The 24629-nt window shown below is 38.3% G+C and overlaps 2 protein-coding genes across 5 annotated transcripts; both read right to left on the reverse strand.

Annotated features, from left to right (window-relative positions):
• Nucleotides 1–1016: 1016 nt before the first annotated feature.
• Nucleotides 1017–15422, reverse strand: rhot1a (ras homolog family member T1a). 3 transcript variants are annotated; one of them, XM_027148464.2, is made up of 20 exons: nt 15197–15422; nt 14350–14408; nt 14156–14237; nt 13942–13985; nt 13277–13330; nt 13115–13167; nt 12269–12377; nt 11233–11334; nt 10922–11020; nt 10684–10792; nt 10417–10537; nt 9799–9883; nt 9473–9618; nt 9269–9369; nt 9039–9169; nt 8651–8734; nt 8437–8559; nt 8061–8263; nt 5699–5821; nt 1017–2080 (listed from the first exon to the last, which is right to left on the reverse strand). In XM_027148464.2, exons 1-20 carry the CDS (start codon nt 15231–15233, stop codon nt 1963–1965), a joined length of 1983 nt encoding a protein of 660 aa, XP_027004265.1. In that variant the 5' UTR covers nt 15234–15422; the 3' UTR covers nt 1017–1962. The 3 variants fall into 3 exon arrangements, with proteins under 3 accessions (XP_027004265.1, XP_027004268.1, XP_027004266.1); XM_027148465.2 differs by lacking the exon at nt 1017–2080 and adding an exon at nt 3124–3782; XM_027148467.2 differs by lacking the exon at nt 5699–5821 and having other exon boundaries at nt 15197–15418.
• A 2300-nt stretch (nt 15423–17722) lies between these two features.
• Nucleotides 17723–23851, reverse strand: adap2 (ArfGAP with dual PH domains 2). 2 transcript variants are annotated; one of them, XM_027148447.2, is made up of 11 exons: nt 23590–23851; nt 22856–22986; nt 22552–22643; nt 22040–22122; nt 21691–21800; nt 21262–21411; nt 20197–20280; nt 20011–20073; nt 19789–19866; nt 19455–19683; nt 17723–18984 (listed from the first exon to the last, which is right to left on the reverse strand). In XM_027148447.2, the coding sequence occupies exons 1-11, from the start codon at nt 23675–23677 to the stop codon at nt 18959–18961; spliced, it is 1134 nt and encodes a 377-aa protein (XP_027004248.1). In that variant the 5' UTR covers nt 23678–23851; the 3' UTR covers nt 17723–18958. The 2 variants fall into 2 exon arrangements, with proteins under 2 accessions (XP_027004248.1, XP_027004247.1); XM_027148446.2 differs by having other exon boundaries at nt 17723–18987; nt 23590–23850.
• Nucleotides 23852–24629: the final 778 nt, after the last annotated feature.

Consider the following 24629-nt stretch of genomic DNA (forward strand, 5'->3'; position numbering starts at 1 on the left):
GTCTCACAAACTGTCTGTGGCCCTTGGACCCAAAAAGAACAATTTTACTCTCATCAGTCCACAAAATGGTCGTGCATTTCTCTTTAGGCCAGTTGATGTGTTCTTTGGCAAATTGTAACCTCTTCTGCACATGCCTTTTTTTAACAGACGGACTTTGCTGGGGATTCTTAAAAATAGATTGGTTTCACACAGACGTCTTCTAACCGTCACAGTACTTACAGGTAACTTCAGACTGGCTTTGATGATCCTGGAGCTGATCCATTGGCTGAGCCTTTGCCATTCTGGTTATTATTCGATCCATTTTGATGGTTGTCTTCGGTTTTCTTCCACGTCTCTCTGGTTTTGCTCTCCATTTTAAGGCATTGGAGATCATTTTAGCTGAACAGCCTATAATAATTTTTTTCACCTCTTTATAGGTTTTCCCCTCTCCAATCAACTTTTTAATCAAAGTACGCTGTTCTTCTGAACAATGTCTTGAACGTTTTCCTCAGGCTTTCAAAAAGCATGTTCAACAAGTGCTGGCTTCATCCTTAAATAGGGGCCAGCTGATTCACACCTGTTTTTTTCACAAAATTGATGACCTCAGTGATTGAACGCCCCACTGCTACTTTTTTTTAAACACACCCCTTTCAACTAATTGCCCAATTGCCCAGCCTTAAGAGCATGCATATCATGTATGCTGGGCCTTGTTTGTTTTCTGAGAATCTACTGCACCTACTGGTAACTTGTTTGCCATGTAGCAAAAAAAAAAAAACAAAACAAACTAAAAACCTGGATTATTCTGGTTAGTCACATTGTACTGCTATTATTATGAACAATACTGTACACACATTATATTTATCTTCATCACCGATGGTTAGGTCAAATGCGTTGTAATGACTTACACGGATCGCGTACGGTATAGCAAACGGTGCCTACACGTACATGTCTTTCTATGTTCTGACTACCGTATGTTCAGTCTTCCTACTGAAAGGTACAGACGCAATATCGAACAAACATTATATAGTAGACAGATCTATAATCACACAGTTTATTGTAAATGTTTGAAAGGTCAGAAATGAGTACAACAGCTTTATGGTTTTGAACTGAATCATACAATGTGTTAGTAATAAAACAAAATAGGTGCAGTGGTGGAAGTAGTAGTTATTTAATAATATAGATCATATTAAATATTTAATGTGGAACCTATCAACAGAGTTCTCATAGAGACCATTTCCCATTAACCTGACCACAGAATCTACACTCTGGGATCTTTCTTGTGATCTTGTCAACATTGCGCTGAAGCTTATAGCCAGCTTTCACTGCAGTAGTGTGTCTGTGGGGGCCAAAGGCAAACAAATAAATCATAAATATAAAAACAAAACCATAGAATAAAAAAAATCCCTTGTATAGTACCTGCTGCATGCGAGGTCAAACAAAACATTTTAACTGACGAACATGACATTAATAAATTATTACAGCTGAATCGTGCACAAAGCTAATGACCTATAGAAGTAAGAAATGGCTTTGTTTTTGTGCATCTCCCGTTATGGGTGTGCATACGAGCTCTTTACTGCCTTTTGTTCGCTAAGCTGTAGGTATTCCTCAGTAATATTTACATTTATAAACAAAGAGTTCCATCCTCTCATGCCTCTGCATAGGCTATCTGATAAGTGATGCACCTACTAATACTGATCTGAGGAAAAATTTATGTCATTTAAAACCGGTCCGGGTACGGAAAGGACCGTCTGTAGAGTTCAACCGTGGCTGACACACGACATTTGAGCACAGGTTGAAATCAAAACTCCAGAAGAGAAAAGAAAATGGTTGCATGAATGTATGAAGGTTCCAATATATAAAATATTGCTAGCCATCATGATACTACTAGCTTTCTCTTAAAGGAGGATGACTGGGTTGGAGGGAAGGAGAGGAAGAGTTTTTCCACTGATTAAAGGATTGCAGTCGCATGCTGCCTGTAACTGATCACCGTTGCTTGAGAAGAGCTTTATACATGGCGAAGCCTAACACTGCAAATACTGTGGCTCCAACGCTGGCTCTCAGCCAGAATGTAGAGTTCTTCAGGTCAGCCTGGGTCATGTGTCTGCATCAGAGAGAGAGAGAGAGAGAAAGAAAGAGAGAGAGAGAGAGAGAGAGAGAGAGAGACAGACAGACAGAGAGAGAGAGAAACAGACAAAGAGACAGAGAGGGAGAGCGACAGAGAGAGAGAGAATATCAGTCAAAAACACATCACTGATTAATTCACCTTGAGGGTAAATGACAAATGACAAATCAATGTGTAGTTCCTTTTTCCTACTTATTATAAAAAATTGTACTGTGCACCATTAAGTTAGTTCAATATTTAAGTATTTTCTAAAGAGCACAAAGGGAATTTCCCTAAATAAAGTTCTTCTATTTGTCATTTGGCATTCCCCATCACTCAGCTCCACGCTCTCACACACCAGAGGCACAGAGATGAACTGTGATAGGGTCGGCTGCTGGGCTGGGTGGTAGAGCAGTAAAGTACTGGCAAAAGCATAGAAAGAGCAGTGAGCACTCGTCAAGGGCCGGTAAATGAACATCCTGCTGAGATGCTCATAACAAAAAAGAAGCAGTAAAGAATAAAGGACATAACACAAAATGATGACTAAGATCACACTCCCAAGAGTCATCAAATCCAAAGTGTCTCACAGTTCCTGTAAACATCTGCTCTACTGCCAGTGTGAAAACTAAAGTAACACACAACTCAGCTATAGGTTCCTCCCTGCCTGCTCATTCAGACCGCTCTCTTCTAGTAGGTGTCAGGAAACAAATATCAAGCTCAACCATCAGACTGAAATATACAAAAATAAGAAACAGCCAGAAATGCTTTGTGAACCAGTTCGGTCAGGAACCCATCAGTGAACAGAATACACAAGTACACTGTGGGACACCATCTTCACCCGGACTTCTGGGTGATCGTGTGTTTACCTGGACACGAATGGGTCGACAGTCGCCTCCTTGTAGATCCTTTACAGAGCTGACTGTCTGCATCTGATGGATGATGCATCTGGTCCCATCGTCAGCTAAACGACAAGTGTCCGTCCCATAAAAAAACAAAAGGGGCCGCAACCTTGTGCACATGCATAAAGGTCGGCAATTCAACTACCATTCACAGCTCAGCCACCCTTACAGTACATGCTTCACACAACCACCAAGAAATGCAGCAGAAGAAAAAAAAGTCTGAGTTAATGAACAGATCAGTAAATTAAACCATAAAGCTCCTGTGCTGCGAGAACCTTTGACCGAATACAGGCTCAGATAATATCTGGTCAGAGTTGGGAGTGTGCCATCTAGGCGTTCTCACTAAACTGCATGTTCCAGCATCCAAACATCACAGAGCAGCACAGACACCATAGTAAACCACACCGTTATTAAATGCCCAGATACCAGATCAGTTTCAATCCTTTAACATGAAGGCGTTATATGCACTACTGAAAAATGCTGCCATCTTCAGTAGAGTAATCAGTCACCAAACACACAAACACCAAGTCAGCAACCAGAAGAAATTACATTACAAGCAGAAACGGTTTAGTGTCTACAAAGAGCTAGCTATTAACCCACTGCATACATACATTCCATACTCTTCATAAGGTGAAACATAGTTCCAGCCTGTAACAGGTTAAGACCAAACCGATCTATTCAATACTATTACAGACCGAGTAGTTAAACAGAGATAAAAGAAGGCATGCTAGCAGGGTTAGAATGAGGTGAAGAGATGCAATAAGAGGATGAACAGGCCCAGCCAAACACGCGAGAACGAACACCTACGGATGGAAAGAACAAGCATGACGACACATTACGTAATATAAAAAGGAATAGAAAGACATCAGAATAAGGAATTGAAAGGGTGACAAAATAAATCGTAGTTCCAGGTATTGTGTTAGCAAGGACCAACAAGAGACAAGGTAAAGAATAAATTCAACTGTTATTCCAATTATATTACGTTTGGATATTTCCGTCGACTCGTATTACACACACGTCGTTTACAGAGTATCTAAATGTCTCTTGTAGATCTAAACTTGAAGAGTAAAGACATTTTGTAGACTAGATTTTATTCTCAAAATGATAAAATGATATAAACACATTAGTGTGTAGGTTGTTAGAATGCTGTAAGGTTCAGTATTAAAACAAACAAAGACAAATAAATTCAGGGAGGACTGCAGCCGCAAAGGATAGAATCACCCGGCAACTACAGCACTGCCAGCACAATGATGGAGAAAAAAAACTGAATTAGTGCAGTTACTGTTTGCATATCCACCATGTAAGTGTATTAAAATACTACTTTAAGGACTAATGTTATAGTAGAAGGAAAAAAAATACATGATCTATATGTTAGACATGCAATTTTAAACAAAACCTAATATTTTAATAGAACAACAATGTTTAGTAATGCCCCATGCATTCAGTGCACCAGTTAAAGTAGTCACTCTGGTTCTCTATCTTCAGCACTAAATCTAATTTAATCAATAATTGATAATATTATTCATCAATAATTCAAAATAATAAACTAGCATTTTTTTAAAAGCAAAGTAGTGGAAACAAATCCTTTTTAGATTTATCCACATTTTCCAGAAAACATCAAGCATACAGACTCCCAAAATTGGATAGTGTCAATGACCTTGACATGGCAGTCAGTAACACATCCATCACCCAGCGAGCATCTCCAAAACTGCTCTCGACTCCCAGCAATGAATGGCTGTGGCTATGAAATTTACAATTGTATTCTTTGGCTAAATGTGTTACTGTTCCACCAATTAGGAGCCTGAGGGAAAGAAATGTTTGATGCCGGATTCTGTCAGTCTTCCCAATGCCAACTGAGACGCTCAACCAACAAGTACTAGAATCCTTTGACTAGCCAATGCAACCATCAGCGAATTGCCACGAGTCATCACTCGAACTGGAAAGAGCACTCACTATAAATCACATTGTTACTGATGAAAGTTTGGCACTGCGATCCTAAAAAGTCGTGTCTGGTGACATTCTGCTTCCTCATCTATTACAGCTTTCCTCTGAATTTCTTCCCATCTCTTCCACTCTTGCACAACCAAATGGCAAATCACAAGCTCCTCCACAACTGTCTTAATCGTACTACTAGTGACTCAAGAAAGGAAAAAAGGGAACTCGAATATGACTGGAAATAGATAATGCTCTGCTATTAACGGAATTGGATTACGAGTCTAAACCTTCCGGTTCAAAGAAAAAACGCTATTAGGGTGGCAAATACTAGGTACATTGGACCATTAGAAGTGGGTGAAGCTGGACAGTACTTCAGAGAAAAGACATAAAAATCATACTTTGCTTGTACCACACTGTAGAATTGAAGAATAATGCATCAAGGCACAAAGCAGAGACTAAACAGACATTAGAAATTCCCCTATATAGTTTACTGATACAAAGGACACCCGACTACAGACCTATTGATCATACCAACCACCCACCAACTCACCCACACACACACTCCAACACACAGAGAACCACCCCAACATACACAGAACCACCACAGACAATTCTCTACGATCTATCAATAAATGAAAAGGGTTAGAAAAAGCTAAGTAACCCATATAGAACATTCCAACCATCTGAGGTGGATATGCAACGCAAAACAGAGTAGGCGTGTTAGGAAACAGAGGTTAAAGGTGGACATAAAGAGCATAAGGAGGGCAGGGCTGGGCTTAGAGACCTGTTCACAATGACACTGTAGACTTTGGCCCTGACCGAACGCAGGAGCTCACTGTTCAGCAGGTTCTGACTGATGCAAAAAGTGCACCTGTTGCAGGCACACATGCACCGGAGCTTGGCGTGGCTGCGGAGACACACACACACAAACAGGAAGAGGAGTTCAGAGTCATGTATGATGCACCATCATGAGACCTGATTCCTAAACATTCCTCTTCCTCTTTAAAGGTTGGAGCTCCTGCCCTCCTATAAAATCACCACTTAAGGAAAAATAAATAAATAAATAAAAATATCACAAAGCAGAAATGGAGAAATTTAATGAGGCAAAACCACAATTAAACAGTACAAAAGCACAATTACACTCTTAATAACGTAACCGTGTTCCACCAGATCAACAAACAGTCTGTTTAATATTTTTGTAGCATGCATCATTATAACCTTGTTCAGGATTGTCAGGCTTTTAGCAGATACTATTTTATAGTCATTAGATGTTTGTTATTTTTCTAAGACCATTGTGATGATATTGTGGAGTGTATCCAATGTAGGTTTAACAAAGCTAAAGCAACCAAAACCCTTACTTCCATTTAGTCAGGTATCAGAGACTTGTCTAGGGCTGACTCTTTTACAAATGTCTAGTCTAACTGAGGGTTATATACAAGTTTAGCTTCTTCTCTGCTGTGACTCACACGATAGTGGCTAACAGTACTAACTGTTGACCACGGCTGCTAGAAACTGCTCTAAAGTCCACAGTTTTGTGCACAAGTATAAGATTAAAAAATATTGCTTTATACTGTGACATCAAGCTCAATTTAATTTGTGAATTTTTGTTTAAATTCTTTTTAAAAAAAGAAAGACAGTAGATAATAAGACTTCACAGGCATGACTGAGACACCTCACTAAAGGTCCTAAAACCAGTTCCTCACATATTTTGTTTACAGAAAACCCCAACAAAAGCACGTCTTAATACTCAAGACGACATTAATCCGTCTCAAATTAAAGAAACTTCAGGCTTAGCAGATTTCTGTGCTTGTACATTGGAAAAGGAACCAAATCACATCTTTATCTGAAGGACCTTGTGCTTCTTTGTCAATGTTATTTATAAACAGGCGATTTATAATAATTAAAAAGAATGATTGATGTTAAACTAAAATTAATATCGCCTCCAACAGCATCAGAAGGGGTTTATTTGCACAGCTTAGTAGACTGATTTAATCACCTCAGCCTCAACAGTGGGCCTACCTATAGTCTTTACATATTTCCCTTTCATATATGTAAATTAGAGATAAGCATCGCTCTGACCACCAGATTAGGAACGACATCACCATTAAAGGTGGAGTGCATAATGTTTGAAAGCCAATGTTGACATTTGAAACAAACACGACCCTAACCCAAATGGGTGTCACCCCACCAACACATACATACGCAACCCAGGCAACTATTATAGTGGAACCTGCTGGGGCAGCTGGCCGAGGGGATATTTTTTTCGATAAATGAACTCAATGAGTAATACTCTGGTAATACAAATGTGTTTTTGTAGTACTGTGGGTTTAGCTCCATTTCACGTGGAAGACGACGTTCAACGCCTAGAACACGAGGCAGAGGTAACGGCAGGTATCTGCCATGTCAATGTTTCAATAATGTCACACATGCGCACTGCACACTCTCTCCGCCGCATATTGACAAGACACGCCACTTCTGCTCATTGGCTACACGTTTGTTTTGTTAGTCGGCCCGACTCGGTTTTTCAAACATCGTGAACCTCACCTTTAAATGCTGGAACAGAAAGCTGAAGTGAAAAACAAACTAATCTGATGATATACTGTATTTGTGAAAAATCTATCACGAAATCTAAAATTTCAACATAATGTAAAGTGACGTGTAAATGATCCGAAGCTAACAACACATTCGTCACCATTACGGTAATTTTGATGGCAGTGTATTTTTTTCTTGTAGTAGCGCATCTGTGCAGTGTTAAGTGAAGTCTGAACAGAAGCATAGAGGCAAAACAAATTAAAATGATATCATTATTGGAAGATACACAAACAAGCAGTAATGGAGAAAGGAGTAATATCATGCCATCTCTAATCCTAATGAATGCTCAAAGTATAATAAAAACATTATATTCAATTTTAAACAGTTCTGAAAACTTTTTTACATTTAACACATACCATGAAAGTAATGCTATATGGGATTAGGGGGTTTTAATGCGCAGTCAGATTCGTGACAATTTGTTTGCCACGGTAAAAAAATTTCCTACAGAATAACGCAAAGGAAATGATGTACACAGGGAGGAGAACAGGCAGCCATGAAAGCCGTGCAAGAGGATGGAAAGGTTGTAAAAAGTAGGCTGAGAAAGCATTACTCACGGATACATGGCCATGGTGGTCAGTTTGGTGTAGATGTCTCTGCTGGGCGCTTCAGCTGTGTTACAGGTGAACTGCTGTGGCGGGTGCAGCTTGTGTCTCCTGCAGAAGTCTAGAGGAGATGTGCTGTATTGTTGGCGAACCTCGTGCAAGTCTGACTTAGCGGTGATTATCATACATGGAGTTTTACTGTCCATGAAGTATTTCTAAAGTAAAAAAAGAAAAACAAGGTCATGCTGATCCAACTCGATAATACTTTGTATTAATTAACCCTATAGTTGTACCTGATGTAGACTGCAGCTTGAGAACATTACAGCTATAAATCTTCTCTTCAGAATGTCTGTATTTAATCTCAGAGATGTGCCCGTGTGTGACAAACCTTATAAACCTTTGCGCAGTATTCAAAAGAGCGTGGATTACTGAGGTCATACACTAGACAGACAACGTCGCAGGCCAGATCAGCTTCAGAGAGGAACTCAAAGTCTGGGAGAACCTCGTGCAGCTGAGAAAGACGCAAAACATTAATTCTGTACCGTTCGTAAGATCGTACGAAGTTATGTAGGAATTCTGATGATTGCAATATGTAAACTTACTAGCAAGTACTTCTCCTGTCCATAAACATATGTGGTGCTGATGGCATAGTAGGATTTGTGGTCCTCCCTAATTTGCTTTTGCCTCTACATGAGGAAATACGCACACAAATAAAAAAAGTCAAGGTTTCATGCCAAAAAATACCTAATCTGGACAAGCTTGCACAAAACCAACTGTAAATTATAAATTCCATTTGGCCTAAAACAAAGGCCAGAGGACATCAGAAACTTGTGGCGGCATAATTTGTCACCATAAAAACAAACTGAAGAACCTCCATGATTGCAGAAGTTTTGATGCAGAACAACATGCACAAAAAAAAAAAAACAACAACACCCACACTTCAAGCATGTTCTGTATCTACCATCTTTCAGATTTGTTCAGTGTACTCACAGTTAAGTTCCTGCCCAGAAAGGCTTGCAGGAAGCCACTCTTGCCACTACCACGTGCTCCCAGGACATTACACCGGAACACACTGCGCTGGGTTTGCTTCTTCTGCAGGTCAATGTGCTTGTTCCTGGTGACTACACCACACAATACAGTCAACATAAAGATATAGATAAAGGCACGAGGCGGCATCTAGTCTCTCTGTCCGACATGCACGCAAATGCTTTTTCCCTTACTTGTGATGGCAGCAGCCTGTGAGTCCTGTTCATGAATGATAGAGTAACCAAGATAACCCAAGTATTCCAAGCAGCGCTGTACATCCAAGTATGTTGTCAGCCTGAAGAGTAGATCAGACATAGATCAGACATCATATACAAAAACTGCCTGGAGTACAAATGATTCTGAAACAAGGATCTCTTTAGATCGGTAACGTTACTTACGTCCACTGTGACAAGTAGCCCTGGTAGGTAATCCAGCCCTTATCGTTGGTGTACACTGTATTGTTGACATCAGGGCCCCAGGGCATGTAAGGGAAGACTTTAAACAGATCTTTCAACTCATCAGGAGACAACGAACAGTCTCGATCCTGAAAGGAAGCTTGGCTTTATTCTGGGATTCATTTTGCTAAAAGCTGGACTTTTAAACCATTCAATACAAGAAGTATTAAAAATCTCCAAGCATGATTCTGTTACTTCTCACAGACTAGAGCTATACATCTCCCAGCGATTCCCTTAAAAGCTGACAAACCCCGGACTGATGGACTCACCTTGTCGTGCTTGTCAAACACACTCTGCAGGAAGAGGTACGCATTGTGGTTCAGCTCTGTGGTGCAGTTCGGGGGAATTTTTATCCTGCACAAAACAAGGATGTCCCCAGATTATAAGACGACTTAATTAAATCCTAGCTGTTCCTGGCACTAGCAAAGACGGCCTTAATGCGGTGCTCTATAGCTAAAATCGTGTCAATGGATATTTACAATAATAATCTTTACATCGAATGTACAAATTTGATTCATAACTTATTTTTTGGTTTGCAAATTGTAAGTAATTTTTCCTGATCGATATTTTAAAAAAGTCAGAAGTCCAAATGAGGGGTTTCCTTGCTAATCAGTTAAGCTCATTTTAAGTTTTAATAATAACACAATCAGCTGAAAGAGCTTTTCGTGTTGCTAGGTATGGGGTGTCTCTACGTTTTCTTACTGAAAACAAGACGTTATTTTATCTGTTATGTTTGCACCCACTGCAGTTCTGATACTAAACGCGAAGGTCAGAGCCCGGCTTGTCAATAAACCAATTAGAAGTGCATGTACAAAACTGCATTAGTGTTATAGCAACGCTGTGTGATTTTACTTGGGTATATACGCCCAACACTGCGTGTGACTCACAGAGGAAACAGGTATTCCTGGGTGAGCTCCAGGTCATCATCATAGCCAAACCTTCGGAGCACAGTCCATGTTGTCTCATGCCTCCCTCTCTGTATAAACAGAGTGTGTAGGAACAAGAAGCCTGGCAGAGGAAGAGCACACAACCCAGTCAGCTATGCATATTTACATTTAATTCTTCGGCAGACTCTCTTATCCACCGCAATTTACACAACTTAAAACCTTCTTAGGTAAACAAAAAAAGCGAGCTTCATGTCCAGCAGAGCTGACCTTTAAGAGTGAGGCCGTTGTCTCTAATGCCATCGGTCATGTTTCGTCGCACAACGTTTTTCACGTCCTCCAGCGCTTGAGGAGCAAGTGGCATGTTAAAACAGGTTCTCTGCAAAAAAAACAAAAAAAAACCCACATACCAACCCTGTTATTAGACTAACTAAGCCTGCATGAGTATTTTCATTATTCAACATGCCAAGGAAACTTCTGTGACAGAAAATAAGAGCAAGGTTCATACTTGGAAGAAATTCAGCTCATGGTCATTGAGAATCCCATCGTTGTCCAGGTCAGATATTTTGAAGATACGCGTAAGAGCTTTGATGCAAGAAGGCTTCATCTGAAACCAGACGACAGATATTATTATTCCATCTTTAATCATTAAAACTGTATTTGAAACACATTATGAGAACAACAACCCTCAATAAGGTTTCCAAATCTGTTAGAACAGGATATTTTGGAGGGAATCGGAAATGTAATAACTGAGGCAGAGGCGCTAATGCTAAAATGCTCTTAAGATTTTGTAGCCTTTAACGTCTTAGAATTTCTCACCTCCTTGTCCTCTGGACAATAAAGGGGGCCTGTAGGGTGCAAAACGGCCTTCTGGGCATAGTAGAACAACTCCGAGATATTCTTCAGGTTTTTTGCAGAACACTAAAAAACAAAAATGATGGTTAAGATGAATGCTGGAGAGCCAAGTAAAATTGTATTTGTTGGATTACATGTAACTATACTTTAGTGAGGCTCTTATTTTAGTGTGCGTTAAAAGGTTTGATCTGCTCATCTAGTTCTAATTTACAAAAGTCACAAAATAGTCCGTCCTTCTCCAGGATTAATGTGTCTTATTAACAGGTAACAAACCCATGACAGACAGTTACATACTGAGATGGTGTGATACAGCCTGATACAAACCCACCTGAAGTGGATTATATTTATACAACTGCATGGTCTGTAATGTTATTCTGCTTACACCTCGGTGTCTTTACATTTATTAATGACCAACACATTGTGGTCAGACTCATAAACCCTGCAGTCTGTTACGTTACAGAGAAACCGGAAAGCACAAGCTCCACTGTATTGAATCTGTCTATTATAAGTTGTAAATTATGTTGAGTGCCTTCCATACAAATCCCTGTGAAGTTAACCCGCAACTGATCGATCAGCTGTGCTATGACGCATAATTATAAACAATCAATTCAGCTGTAATAATAATCCCATTAGTGACATTTCAGCAGGATGTAGTTCCACTAAGGAACATGTTTATAATGATATCTTTTGTGGTGTGAAGACAATAGTAAAAACTCATGGCCAAGCCCGAATGAGAGGGATTAATCTGATTCACTCTTCTTAAGCTCTATGTGCATGTAGTCTTGTTTAACCGGTCTATTAATTTAGACTGAATCTTTTCACAAGAATTTGGCTGGATGCCACATGAGCCACCAGGTGATGCCTGGTTCCTCCATGATACTGCACACGCTTAGCGTCTCTCACAGAAATATTATCCAAACTTATTCATCTTAGATTTAGAAAGACTTTCTAAACACATCCCATTAGTCACAAAAAAAAATAATAGGAGAACTTTACTTACCTCAACACAGGTCTCAATTTCTGAGTACTGATTCATGATGGGCAGAATGGTCTCCATGCTGCTGTGGTCCACCAGGTCTGACTTATTCCCCACAAGAATAAGGGGAACTCTGTAAAATGTCACGTTATGTTTTAACAGTCAGTATTGCATTACTAATTTAAGCCCAGTGTATATCTTTCTTTCCCTCCATCCTGTTGTAGAAGGCATGTTTTCCCATATCTCAAGGCATAACACAGATTTAGGGATACAAGCATCATGTGCTGAAACCTTAACAAAAGCTCACAAACACAAAATTACACACTACTTTATATTCTGTTTAATCAGTCAAGTGAGCACAACCATTGCCTGCTTTGATTCTGACCCTACAGTGCAGTTTGTACGATATCATCTGATTTATGACTCCTACACTCAATAATCCAAATAGCTTTTCTGGCTTCAGTTAAATAACAACGCCTCAAGCACCATTAAATTCTGTATAATTTTACAGACATGGAGAAGATTTACACAAAATGCAAAACCCTAATTAAAAATAAAATCTCTATTGTGTTCACAGATTGTCAGAAAATCTGTTCATGTGTATAATATAAATAAATATAATTATATACACACACATCATAATTAATATTTGGCTACTTCAATATATTAACATACTAAAATATATAAAATGTAAAAAAAAACACATTTAAATAAAATACTTAAACACATTAGCATCATATCATATGAATGTCATAGCCTTTTCGAAATAATCGAAAACTGTGCATCTGTGTCTATCCTCAGTGCCAGATATGAGCAGGCCAAACATTTCTATGCACCGCAAAATCATGTACAGACTACAGACACACATACCTGCTGTCCTTGTCTGTTCTGTCGTTAATGAGAGGAATCCAGTGGCTCGTTACCTAGAGTAAAGCAAAAAAAGGCTTTAAAACACCAGTAGACCATATTCAATTAACAAATACAACAAAAAAACGGACATAATTATCTGATTTCCATAAAGACCAAACCTACCTTCTCAATAGTCTTTTTGTTGTTTACAGAGTACACTATGCATATGACGTTTGCCTGAAACAAAAATGATTATTATTATTAACAACAACAACAACAAAAGGATGTGACATTTTACTAAATAGGAAATATACATAATATGGAGACACATACAATGCAATCCTATGAGCACCAAAAATAGTGCACACATACAGTAGTGACTTTAAAGTTAGAGGTATAATGAAGCAACCGAATAGCAGGATTATTACTGACTGTCTATTAGTGTTGCTAACTTGTAATGTTACAGTTACAGATGAGACAACTGCACCATGTTACGTCCTATCGCAGTAACATAACAGAATCATTATAACAGTTCTAACAGTAATCCGTAACGGATACAAACGTTTTAGGAAAATAATCAACGCCTGAATTTTATACACAAACCCTCTCTCCCTACAGAAGGATTAATTTTAGCAGCAAGAAAAGTGATCTGCTGTCAAAAGTCGATCGATAGTTGCGACCCTACAGATAACCGTTACTATAGTAACCAGTAGTAGAAAATTTATTTATGACAAAAATTATCACGATCTTGACGTTATACTGTCTCCTCACCCAGCCCCATGTCCGATGACCCAATTTATATCCCGAATTCAACCCGACCCTAACCATGTCAGTGAAATCAGGCTCACCTTAGATATTTCTTGGTATAGCTGTTCGTCCGACTGTTCTGCTTCTATGGATTAAGAAAATAAGATCAGCGGATAGAACAAGAGAAAACAACAGATGAGGAGAACTGGAAGTGCAACAGAGGTTTCATATGAACAGATAAATCACATCAGAGTGTGAGTATGAATAATAATAAAGGAGTGATATTTAGAGATGATGCATGCTACAAGACTTTACCAGAGTAGTCCACGATGTGTGTCGGAACTCTCTCAGGGGTGACGTCAGCAGGAATGGTGATCTCCTCGGCACGCAACGGTACCTTAAGTGTAGCAAAACAAAACACAGCAGGCATTTAAACGTCGTTTAACATTTCCACCCATAAAGCATGTACAATTAAAGGAAACATTAAATGTTGAGACAGACTGTCATACCTCATCAGGGAATTCCTCACTAACCAGTGACATGATCAGTGACGTCTTCCCAACTTTAGCTGTGGAAGGAGAAATATGATCAGTGTTCTGGTGTAAAGCATGTAAAACTCTTCGTATTATAACCAACTCTGATCTACAGATATGATACGACCGTGTGCAGAAGTTTGTACTCTTTCGCGTCTATTGGATGAAAAGACAAAATCTAAAAATAATTCTAACCTAAAATTAAAAAAAAAAAATGTACAAGAAGCTTAAACAAACAAACATAAATACAGTAAATAAATGAATAGAAATAAACTGAAAAAATCAAACAATTTGACAAAAGAGGTGTCAGGAAGACTGGATGTTCTGCAATGTGTAGGATGATGGTTCTGTTTTTCCACAACCATGGATTACAGATCTGCTCCTAAGGGCGTGCAAACTTTTGCACTTCACTCTAAATGGCTTGGCGCTCCATCTGACAGTAGAATTCCTTCATCCTAGTTGCTATAAATACGTTCTGTAAACAAAGAACAACCCGAACACGATGTTAGAAGAGAAGCATCACCACAATATCTGTTGGACTTCTCTGCAAAACGGTTCTGCAGCCTTTAAGACGTTGTGCTAATGTTGCTAATGAGTGCTAACATCGTTGAGCTCTGATATAAAATGTTCTTAAGTGATAAAAAAAAACAAAAAAAACAAAACTGAATTATTAAATGTACACGGTTTAATACACACGATTTAATCTAATCGACCTCAGATGATAACGTAGGTGAAGTTGAGTGCAGGGGGCGCGTGAAACCGCTAGCTAATTGGCTACATTAGCTTCCTAAAGAGCTCCAAACTTAATTATTTCTTCACTTACGTTCCCCGACTAATAATATCCTGACGTCCTTCCTCATTGTTTACGACGTGTATCCACTTAAAACAAACGCAAATCTCTTCGAAATATAGCATGTAGCTAAACAGCACAGCAGCACAGTCCCGGTTACTGTGCTTCTCTGAGGCAATGCTATGATAAGCTAAGCTAATGCTAAGCTAAGCTAAGCTAATGACACCGGGCTACGCATGCGCAGTTCGATCGATTCGCGCTTTTGTAGGGCAAAACGGACGGGAAGTTGGGTTCTTATTTCCTACTTAAATGGTGCTTGTAGTAACGACGTAGCGCCTGTAGAGGGCGATATTTGGGTTCAGATGGAGTGTTTCTGTCTATATATTCCAACATAAAAGTAAAAAAAAAGTATTTTAGTACAAGTTAAATATTTCACGGTTATATACTGAATTACAGACCATGTATATTATGTAGAACAGCTATAGTGTTTATAAAAGACATCTACTCTTGGTAATGGGGTAAACAATATACACATTTTATAGGTTATACAGTAATACATGACCAATGTAATGGTCAATTAATTCATGCATTATTTAATCCGAGGCTATTTCTGGATCTTCAGAAGCCCCGAGCTCCGTTTTACAAATCATACCTCTCAACTGACAGACTATGGAATGGAGTCTCCTGTCTGAACCATGCTAAAAAAAGACTATTACTACAAAAGATATTATTACAAAATACAAACAATGTCTACTTTGTTTACCTGCACATCTTTCTGTCATTCAGGCCAATTCATCAACTAATCATGTTGCAGCAGTACAATGCATAAAAACTATGTCAAGACCCTTATCTATCTAACATTAGGATGAGGAAACAAACAAACAAACAAACAAATAAAGCTGAGATCAGTGACTCGGTCACTGTGGCATGGTTGTCGGTGCCAGACAGGATGGTTTGAGTTTTTAAGAAACCACTGATCAGGGATTTTTTAGTACACAATGGTACAAGAAAAAAGTAACACAGGAGGAAACACCTTGTCCAGTTTGATAGCCTTCTTGAACTATTGATCAGAAGGATGAGTATAATTCTAATGTGTTCATTCCAGTATTTCTGCACATGTGATATTGTTTGAACATAGTATTTACACTGGTATTTTGTCTTTTGTGTATTGTCTTGTATTTTTTGTTTGCACTGTCTTTTGTCCTGCACTGTCTTATTTGTCTTTTGTCCTGCACTGTCTTGTTTGTCTTTTCTCCTTTGTCCTGCACTGTCTTGTCTTTTGTCCTGCACTATGTTTTTGTCTTTTGTTCTGCAGTCTTTTTGTATTTTTCCTGCACTGTCTTGTTTGTCTTGTTGCACAGATGCACTTTATGTATCTAGGACTAACTTTCTAAGTCTCATCTCACTGTGTACTGCAACAGCTATATATGGTTGAAACGACAATAAAAGCTTCTTGACTTGACTTGAGTTTAAATTCCATCATTGCCGAGCTGCCACCGCTAGGCCCTTGATCAAGGAGCTTAACCCATAACCACTCAGTTGTATATGTGAGGTAAATGTAAGGTCTGGAAAAAGTGTATCTGAAAGTGCTGTAAATGTAAACTGCATCACCTAGCATTTTTATCATTTTCAACTGTCCAGTTTACATGACCTTGTGTCCACATTGCATTAAAATCCTGATCTTGGCTGAAAGGAATGTAATCTGTTCAATTTTAATTAAGTAAGGAAGCTGGAAAATGAATTGCCAGCTGAGAGGGAGGGGCTGCTTAACTTGGCCTGTGTTTTGAGAACTTTGTCAGAACAGATTTTTCAGCAAGGCACTGGTCTGAACAATAACTAGTAGGGTCATGTTTTGGTGTTTTTAATATCTTTGTACCAGGCTGTGGACAAATTCTTATCTTCTCCTTACAGAGTCTTCTTTTTGGTGGAATTGATTTATACAAATAATTCAATTTAATTGAAAGAAATGGGTTTGAACAAGTAGATTTTTTGTTGTTAATAAATAATAGGAAATTAGGCAATAATACATTCATGTTGGTGGAATAATTGGGAAGTTCAATAGCATACATGCACTAATGAGCGCCCTCTGCTGGTTACACAACATGTCCGCAACACTTTTTCAGCTAATCAGACAATAAACCAGTTTCAGTCTTGGGTGTAAACAGACTGTAGATTCACAGATATACATTTAAGGGAAGTTATTGTTAGTGATGCATTAAATCTTAATGATTCATTTTTCGAGCACATGCTAAAAGGGGTGTGTATTGTAACCGGTAACTACGGAAAACCAAAACGGACAAAAAAATTAGGTTTTGTTTTACACCGTAAATAAGAGAGATGTAGCGCCCCCTGTAGGCCATGATTAAACACACCAATCACATGTGACCGTTTCTGCCTAAACATTTCAACTTAAAAGTTAAGATTAATAACAAGGTCTTGGATAATGTCATTATTTAACAATGGAGGTGAAAACACTGAATAAACTGGAATTTAAACATTTAAAATAAGAAATATTTTGTATAAATAAAATGAACATGTACAGTATTTTTTGCAATAAAGTATGTTAAAATTTAAAATATATTTATTTGTTCACAAAGTCATGCAGACAATCATCTGACTTCTTCATAAAACATTTTTATTTTGTCAGGTTGATGTATCTGTTTTTATGTGTGAAAAGCCTTAATTTAGATTATAGAGTTGTAGCAGGTGTGTGCAATGAGTGAGAGACTCTCACTTCACACACTCTCTCTCTCACTTCATTCTCTCTTTCACACACTTCACTCTGTCTGTCTGTCTGTCTCTCTCTCACACTTCATTCTCTGTCTGTCTGTCTGTCTCTCTCTCTCTCTCTCTCTCTCTCTCTCTCTCTCTCTCTCTCTCTCTCTCTCTCTCTCACTCACTCACTCACTCATCCCCGCCCGGCCTTTCTAAGCTGATTGTGAATACGGAAGTGATCCCAATAAAGAGTGCTGAGTGAGCTAAAAAACAGATTTTGTTTTCAGTGTTTCTGCTTTTCTCCATTTTCAGAATTACCTAGAAGTGGATAATATCTTACAAGCTTAAAAAAAGTCCACCATGCTTGTTACATCTGGGTTCTCAAGTGGCCTGCAGCTATTAGCATATTCACCATATCCCAGTGAAATTGATTTGTTTGCTATTTCAGAAAAAAAAACCAGTTGGAAAATAGAAATCGCAAAGATCACCTGAATACAGAGAGCTTGGAGCCAGAGCTTTAATAAATTACTAGTTAATTATAGAAATCCCACTGTTTATTTTCTCCCAGTCCAGATATCTCATTTCTGCAGTGCTACAGCTCTGTCCACTGTGTCCTGCAGGCCAGTTTGCAGTTTACATCTACAAAACCGTCACCCAGAATCCAAAATATAGAGCATTTACATCTTGGTTTACTTCCTGTTCCACCACAGTTGGGCCTGATGAGGGTAGAAGCACTGTGTCACTACAATCTGACCACACAAGAGTTCACTTGGAACCAGGCACAGAATCTCAATTAGAGCATCTCTCTTGTTCTCACCTGCACAAACAAACTGCAGCCAATAGGCAAATGCAGCCTCTGTGGAAACCCTGTATGTTCCATTTTATAAACCATTCCATGTCAAAAGTTAAACCCAGGAACCCTTCAAATTACTCTTGAGTGTTGTCTTACTTTTTTTTTTTACATTGAGTATACTTCGAAAAGGTTCGGGTTAAACATTTCATATATTCTGCAGCAATCCTGCTGATATTATAAATATCCACACTGATGGAGTCCAAACACGCTTCTGTCCTCGGTGATGATCATTTTCGTCTACGGATATTGGCCTCTGCTGAAAAACAGGAAATTGATTAATTTAACCCGTAAAGTAATGTATCAGCTACATTAAATCACATCTCACTTCTTTTTTTCTCCACAATTTGGTCAGCTGCCTATTTCTACCCAGAACCCACAGCTTTCTCTATCCTACATGTACCAACCAGTGAGAGTGAAGACCAACACATGCCAGACAATTGCATCTTTTTAAATTGCTGTTCATGCTACGACATGCTTGGAGGAAAGCCCTATCTGTTATTCTCTGTTGGACTCATGATCTCTCACAATTGGCTAGAGTTGTTATGACTGATAGGAGAGAAAGTATGCAATCTTTCCACCCAATATGGCAATTTTGTCACTTGATTTCAATTGAATGAGATTTGAATGTGCAATCTACAGACAATTTTTTTCTGTTGTGCTACTCAGGACAAATTCCTAGATTTGATCGATTGTAAAATTGACTGCTTGTAAATCGTGTCTTACTGGTGTAATCTTGAGGAATCATAGGCTTGGAGATGACATGTCTCAGGGCGTCCACCCACTCCTTTCTCTCCCGCTCCTGCTCACACATGAAGATGAACTGGCGGTCTGGTGTCTCCACTGCCATCCCACACTTCCATTTATTTCCTCTGGTCCCCTTCGGCATACACTCACTAACCGAGTACCCATGATTCTCTGTCCCAATGAAAATCACCCCAAGCTCCACAGCATCCTTGACAATAAAATGTAAAGTCTGGGTGTCAATTCATTTTCAGTTAACAAATAAAAAATTGTATGCTTAGTCTTTAATTCATCTATACAATTGATCATGTCTTACCAGCTCGGTTTTAAAATAGAGTAGTTTTCTGTCTAGACCATCCAAGATGAACCATCTCTTCTTGAATGGCTCCCGTTGCTGGTCAGAAAAGAGTTATTAATTTATATTTTATGTTTTTATGAAATTTCCATAAATTTAAATTAACATTCTCTTAATATAAAGAATTTTTTTAAATTTAAGTCTCCCCGTCAAAACACTGCTTATATTGAGTGAGTCACCTACCGATGGTCCAGTTTTTTCCATGTAACCTTCTTTAAGGTACTTTCTGGTAATCCATGGCAGCAGCTTAAAAGAATAATACATAAAAAAAATCCAAGGTCTATGCTGGATGAAACTAAATACATGGAATAAAATATTAATTTAAGGCATTTACACTGTCTTAAAAAAAAAAAACAATTAATAGTTTACCTCGCCATTACTGGCTGTAGGAAATGCTGTCTTCAGGTAGACATAACGTGTAGCTCTTATAGCGTTGTACCAATTTACAACTTCCTGAAAAGGTAATGATGTCTCAGTTACACTCTGATTTTGGCAGGATGTCTTAAAACCTGTGCCCAGATTTGCGTACAGAATGTATTTTATTGTAAAATGTTTTTGATATTGATCCAGATTATGGTATTGTTTTCAAGGCTTTAGTTCTGGAAAACATGTGTGGACTAGGCATGGGTACCTACAGGCATGTTGTGTAGTTTGTCTAATGCATGAAAATGCTAGTTAACCCTACATCCATCCATCCATCCATCTATTTTTGTACCACTTATTCTAAACAGACTCCCAAGGAATGTTGTGTCCATCCCAGGGTACTCGGGGCACATGACACCATGAACAGGGTAAAAACGAATCACAAGGTACCAACAAATCCCAACCTATATTTTAGAGATACCAATCAGCCTACAAGGCATGTCTTTGGGCTGTGAGAGGAAGCCAAAATACCCTAAACCCCAAACCCAAACTTGACAAATGTAGTTTCATTTTCTTCTTTTTCAGATGTGCTAACCACTAAACCCACCATGGCCACCTGAATTTTTATTAACAAAGCGATCTAGGAGAAGTGGTTAGGACCCTGCCCCTATCTATGGGTTCGCTGCAACATATGCAACTTTGTGACTTTGTCAGAAGCTTCAGGCAAATGTGAGCATACACAACACATTACCTCTTGTGGTTAGTTCCACAGAACGGTAAACAGCAACAGCAATAGTCTCAGTAACAGTTTGACACAGGTTGGTAAGAAAAAGAATTGTTTAGAATATAATATGTTTTACTTCTCTGTTGGGAACAGGCAAGACTGACAAAAAAGCTTTTGGCTAATCTGGAAATAGATCCTATTTTTTGTTGTTTCAAAATTAGGAAGTAGGTTCGCATGTTTGCATGCATGCATGTTATAAAAGAGGTTTCTGCTCTCACTGAGAAGGATGTGAGACAGATATGTCTACAAAATGTGTAGAAAGATCATTAATGGAAAAGATGACTCACCTGACCACTTTCATGGTAAACAAAGAGGTTTCGGGTGTGGTCCTCCACTGAATAAGTGATCTGAAGGCCGTGAGCATGCCCAATCTTCTGAGGCTGGAAGGTTGCATTCAGACTTTGTACAGAAATAACAGCCTTTGGCCCTTTTGATTCCTAAAATGAAAGAATAAGTATTATATACTCAATGATTTCAGTTATTGACTGTTACATAATGCAGTAATAGACTCCTGTGTACTGAATATTTGCAGGAAAAACAAGCTCAATTGTTTGATCCAGTTAATAAGAGGAAGAGGTATGAATAATAGACGAACAAATGGAGGCATTTAGTGTAATGCACTGTAGTGTAACTCATATTAATGCAAACATTAAAACAACAGGCAGCATTAAACCGCTTTCAATAAAATTGCATAACAAGGCATATTGTGTGCTCACATCCTCCTTATAATATTTGAGGGTGAAATCTTGCTCCGATAAAACAAACTTCCTCTTGAGAAACTGTCCATTGTCCTTCCCCTTCTTCCATAACACTCCTTCATATACTCCTATAATCAAAAGAAACATTTCAGAACTCTAGAAAAGGAATTTTAATAGGCAGATAGATAGAACGATAATTTATTTATTTATTATATAGATATAAATGACAGAGATGACACAGCATCAGGTTGCATGAAAACCAGCCAAGGACCATATTAGTTACCATTACAAGATTATTAGGCATTAAGATTTTGTGCTATATTTATATGATTTTACTAAACAAATAGTCTTAAAGCTACAGGTTTACCTGATGTGTAGGCACTAAGTTTATTTGGCTCTGTAAACTCCTGTCTTTCATACTTGGCTCTGATCCACTGCTCCCTTAGAACACTAGATCATGAAGGGGAAAAAACATCTCAAGCATGGGAAGTTGTTTAAAACAGATTAATTTTAAAAGAGAAAGTCAAGTAAAGCAGCCCAATGTTAACTACTGTCTCATACAGTATGTTTAGACAACTATGGGTAGTTTGACCCACTTGTGTAGAGAACTGAAACCAGATTGAAACACATTCAAAGGCTTGACATCTAACACCAAACCCCTCTTGGCTGAAACAGAAATACTTTACTAGTTCCCCTTATTGTTACTAAGATTATTGCATGTTCTGATGCACCCCAGGCAATTTGTTTGCCATATCAGCAGTCTCACACTTCCCCAACTATATTCTTCTTTAACTACAGTACCATCAGTCATGAACAATGGCTTGGAAATAATTCCCCTTTGCAGTGCCTGTAAATTAGCTCAGTGTTTTCAGTACTTACTCACAGTCATGTCGCTGTGGCTGATAATAGAAGACCGGGACAAATCTCTCGAAGATATCCTTGGCAGCTCGGTTTCCATGGGCTTTCATGAACTTTAGGTAATACCATGCAGTTACACAGAACACAACAGAATTCAGCTCAACCACATGCTTTAGTACTCAGTGTAATTCCTTATAATAAACCATTGCTTAATGAGACATTACTTTAAACATCCTAATTGAACTTATTTTGGAAAGTTACAATGACAGTAGTGACGTAGGACTACCGGAAATAGCTACTTTTTTACTGGACACTACTTTCATACCTGCACAAGCTCGTCATCCCAGAAGTCTAAGCGGATGGATTTTATCCGGCTAATACTTGATAAATTGCGATGAGTTCCAGAGCAATTCAAGCAAACAAATATACCAAGGGTATATGAAGCCCAGTCCGGGTCTGCAACAAACATAAGAGGACTAAATTAAGACCTAGGGCTATACAACTAATCCTAACACAAAGTCTTATACAATACTATAAAAAAGTCTTGTGCACACTATTATATATATATATATATATATATATATATATATATATATATATATATATATATATATATATATATATATATATATGAATCATTTTAAGTAAAAATTGAGTAAAGAAAGCAAGTGGCTGCACTGATTGTATGCACTTTAAACCCCAGATATTGCCTTTGTTTAGTTTGTTTGTTTCTGATATTATTTTTTAATGCTATTTATACTGTACAATAATGTAGTATTTTTTTAAGATGTATTAATGTTTAATTCCTTTTTTATGGAAGAGCGGCTTACTTTCCAACATTACCTTTCCTTCCTTCCAAAATCTAGATCAGCAGCACAGTTAGTTAGTTTGTTTGAGGGTGCAGTTAGGGCTGCTTTCTACAGCCTGAATTTTTATCTTAAACTAAATCTGGAAACATTTACTGAAAACATAAAGGCCAGTGAATAACTAAACAGAAGGCACTGGTTTGAAAAGAGCTAGTGGTTTGAATACATAATGCACTTCAGCAGTTTGACTGACCTGCAGCACCGCAGTCAGCACAGCTTCTGTTCTCCGGCAGCTTCAGCAGTTCCAGAAGAGTCTTTTTATTCTTGTCATGATTTGCCATATGAAACGTGGTGTAAAGGAATTTCAGGTGTAAAAAAAAAAAGAAAAAAAAAATTCTTTAGGACATCGTTATGGCCGTTTTCACGTGAAATATGTTCATTCTCCCCTGTTAAACTGGACTCCGGTGTACAAGCAAGTGCTCAACTCTGTGGTTAACCGGCAGTGAATAAGCCAAGTACCTCCTCCTCTCAGTTCACACACACACACACACACACGAAACCAGAGCTGTTTCTCACTTTTTTTTTTTAAATGCAGCCAGAGGTCTTTTTTTTTTTTTTTTTAATATAAACAAACATATCCAGTGGACTCCTGCTCAGATAATCCAACTACTCAAATATTAGATTAAAAAAAAATTAATTAACCAGAAAACTTTTTATTTCAACATTTTCCATTGTTTCAGTTTCACTCTTTTGAATGAATCCCACATACACAATATAGTATATTCAGTTTGGATACCTGTCCACAGGAGTCATGTACTTGTTAAACAGCCCACCAAAAGTTTGTCCCTCTTTCCTGTTATAATGTGCTAAATATTTGTGTGGGATTTGTGTTCATTCAGTGACAAGAGCATTAGTGAGATCAGACACTGATGGTGTAAGAGTCAGGAGGTCTGGGGTTCAGTCTGTGTTCAGTGGGGTTGAGTCAGAGTCAGGGCTCGGTGCAGGACACAAGTTCTTCACTCCAACCTTCTCACACCGTGTCTTCATGGAGCTTGTGCTTTGTGCACAGGTTCATTGTCATGCTGGAAGTGTTTGAGTCTCTTAGTTCCAGTGACAGGAACTGGTAATGTTACAAAATACAAATACATTTCTATACATCCTAAAAGTGTGCTTCAAACTTGGCAAAAGTTTGAGGAAGACCCACATTGGAATGTGATGGTCATGTGTCCACATTCTTTTATTACAATTTTAATAACTTAAAATACATCATAAATAAAATTACAGATTTGAAGA

The sequence above is a fragment of the Tachysurus fulvidraco genome, chromosome 24 (assembly GCF_022655615.1).
Source record: "Tachysurus fulvidraco isolate hzauxx_2018 chromosome 24, HZAU_PFXX_2.0, whole genome shotgun sequence".
Lineage (NCBI taxonomy): Eukaryota > Metazoa > Chordata > Actinopteri > Siluriformes > Bagridae > Tachysurus > Tachysurus fulvidraco.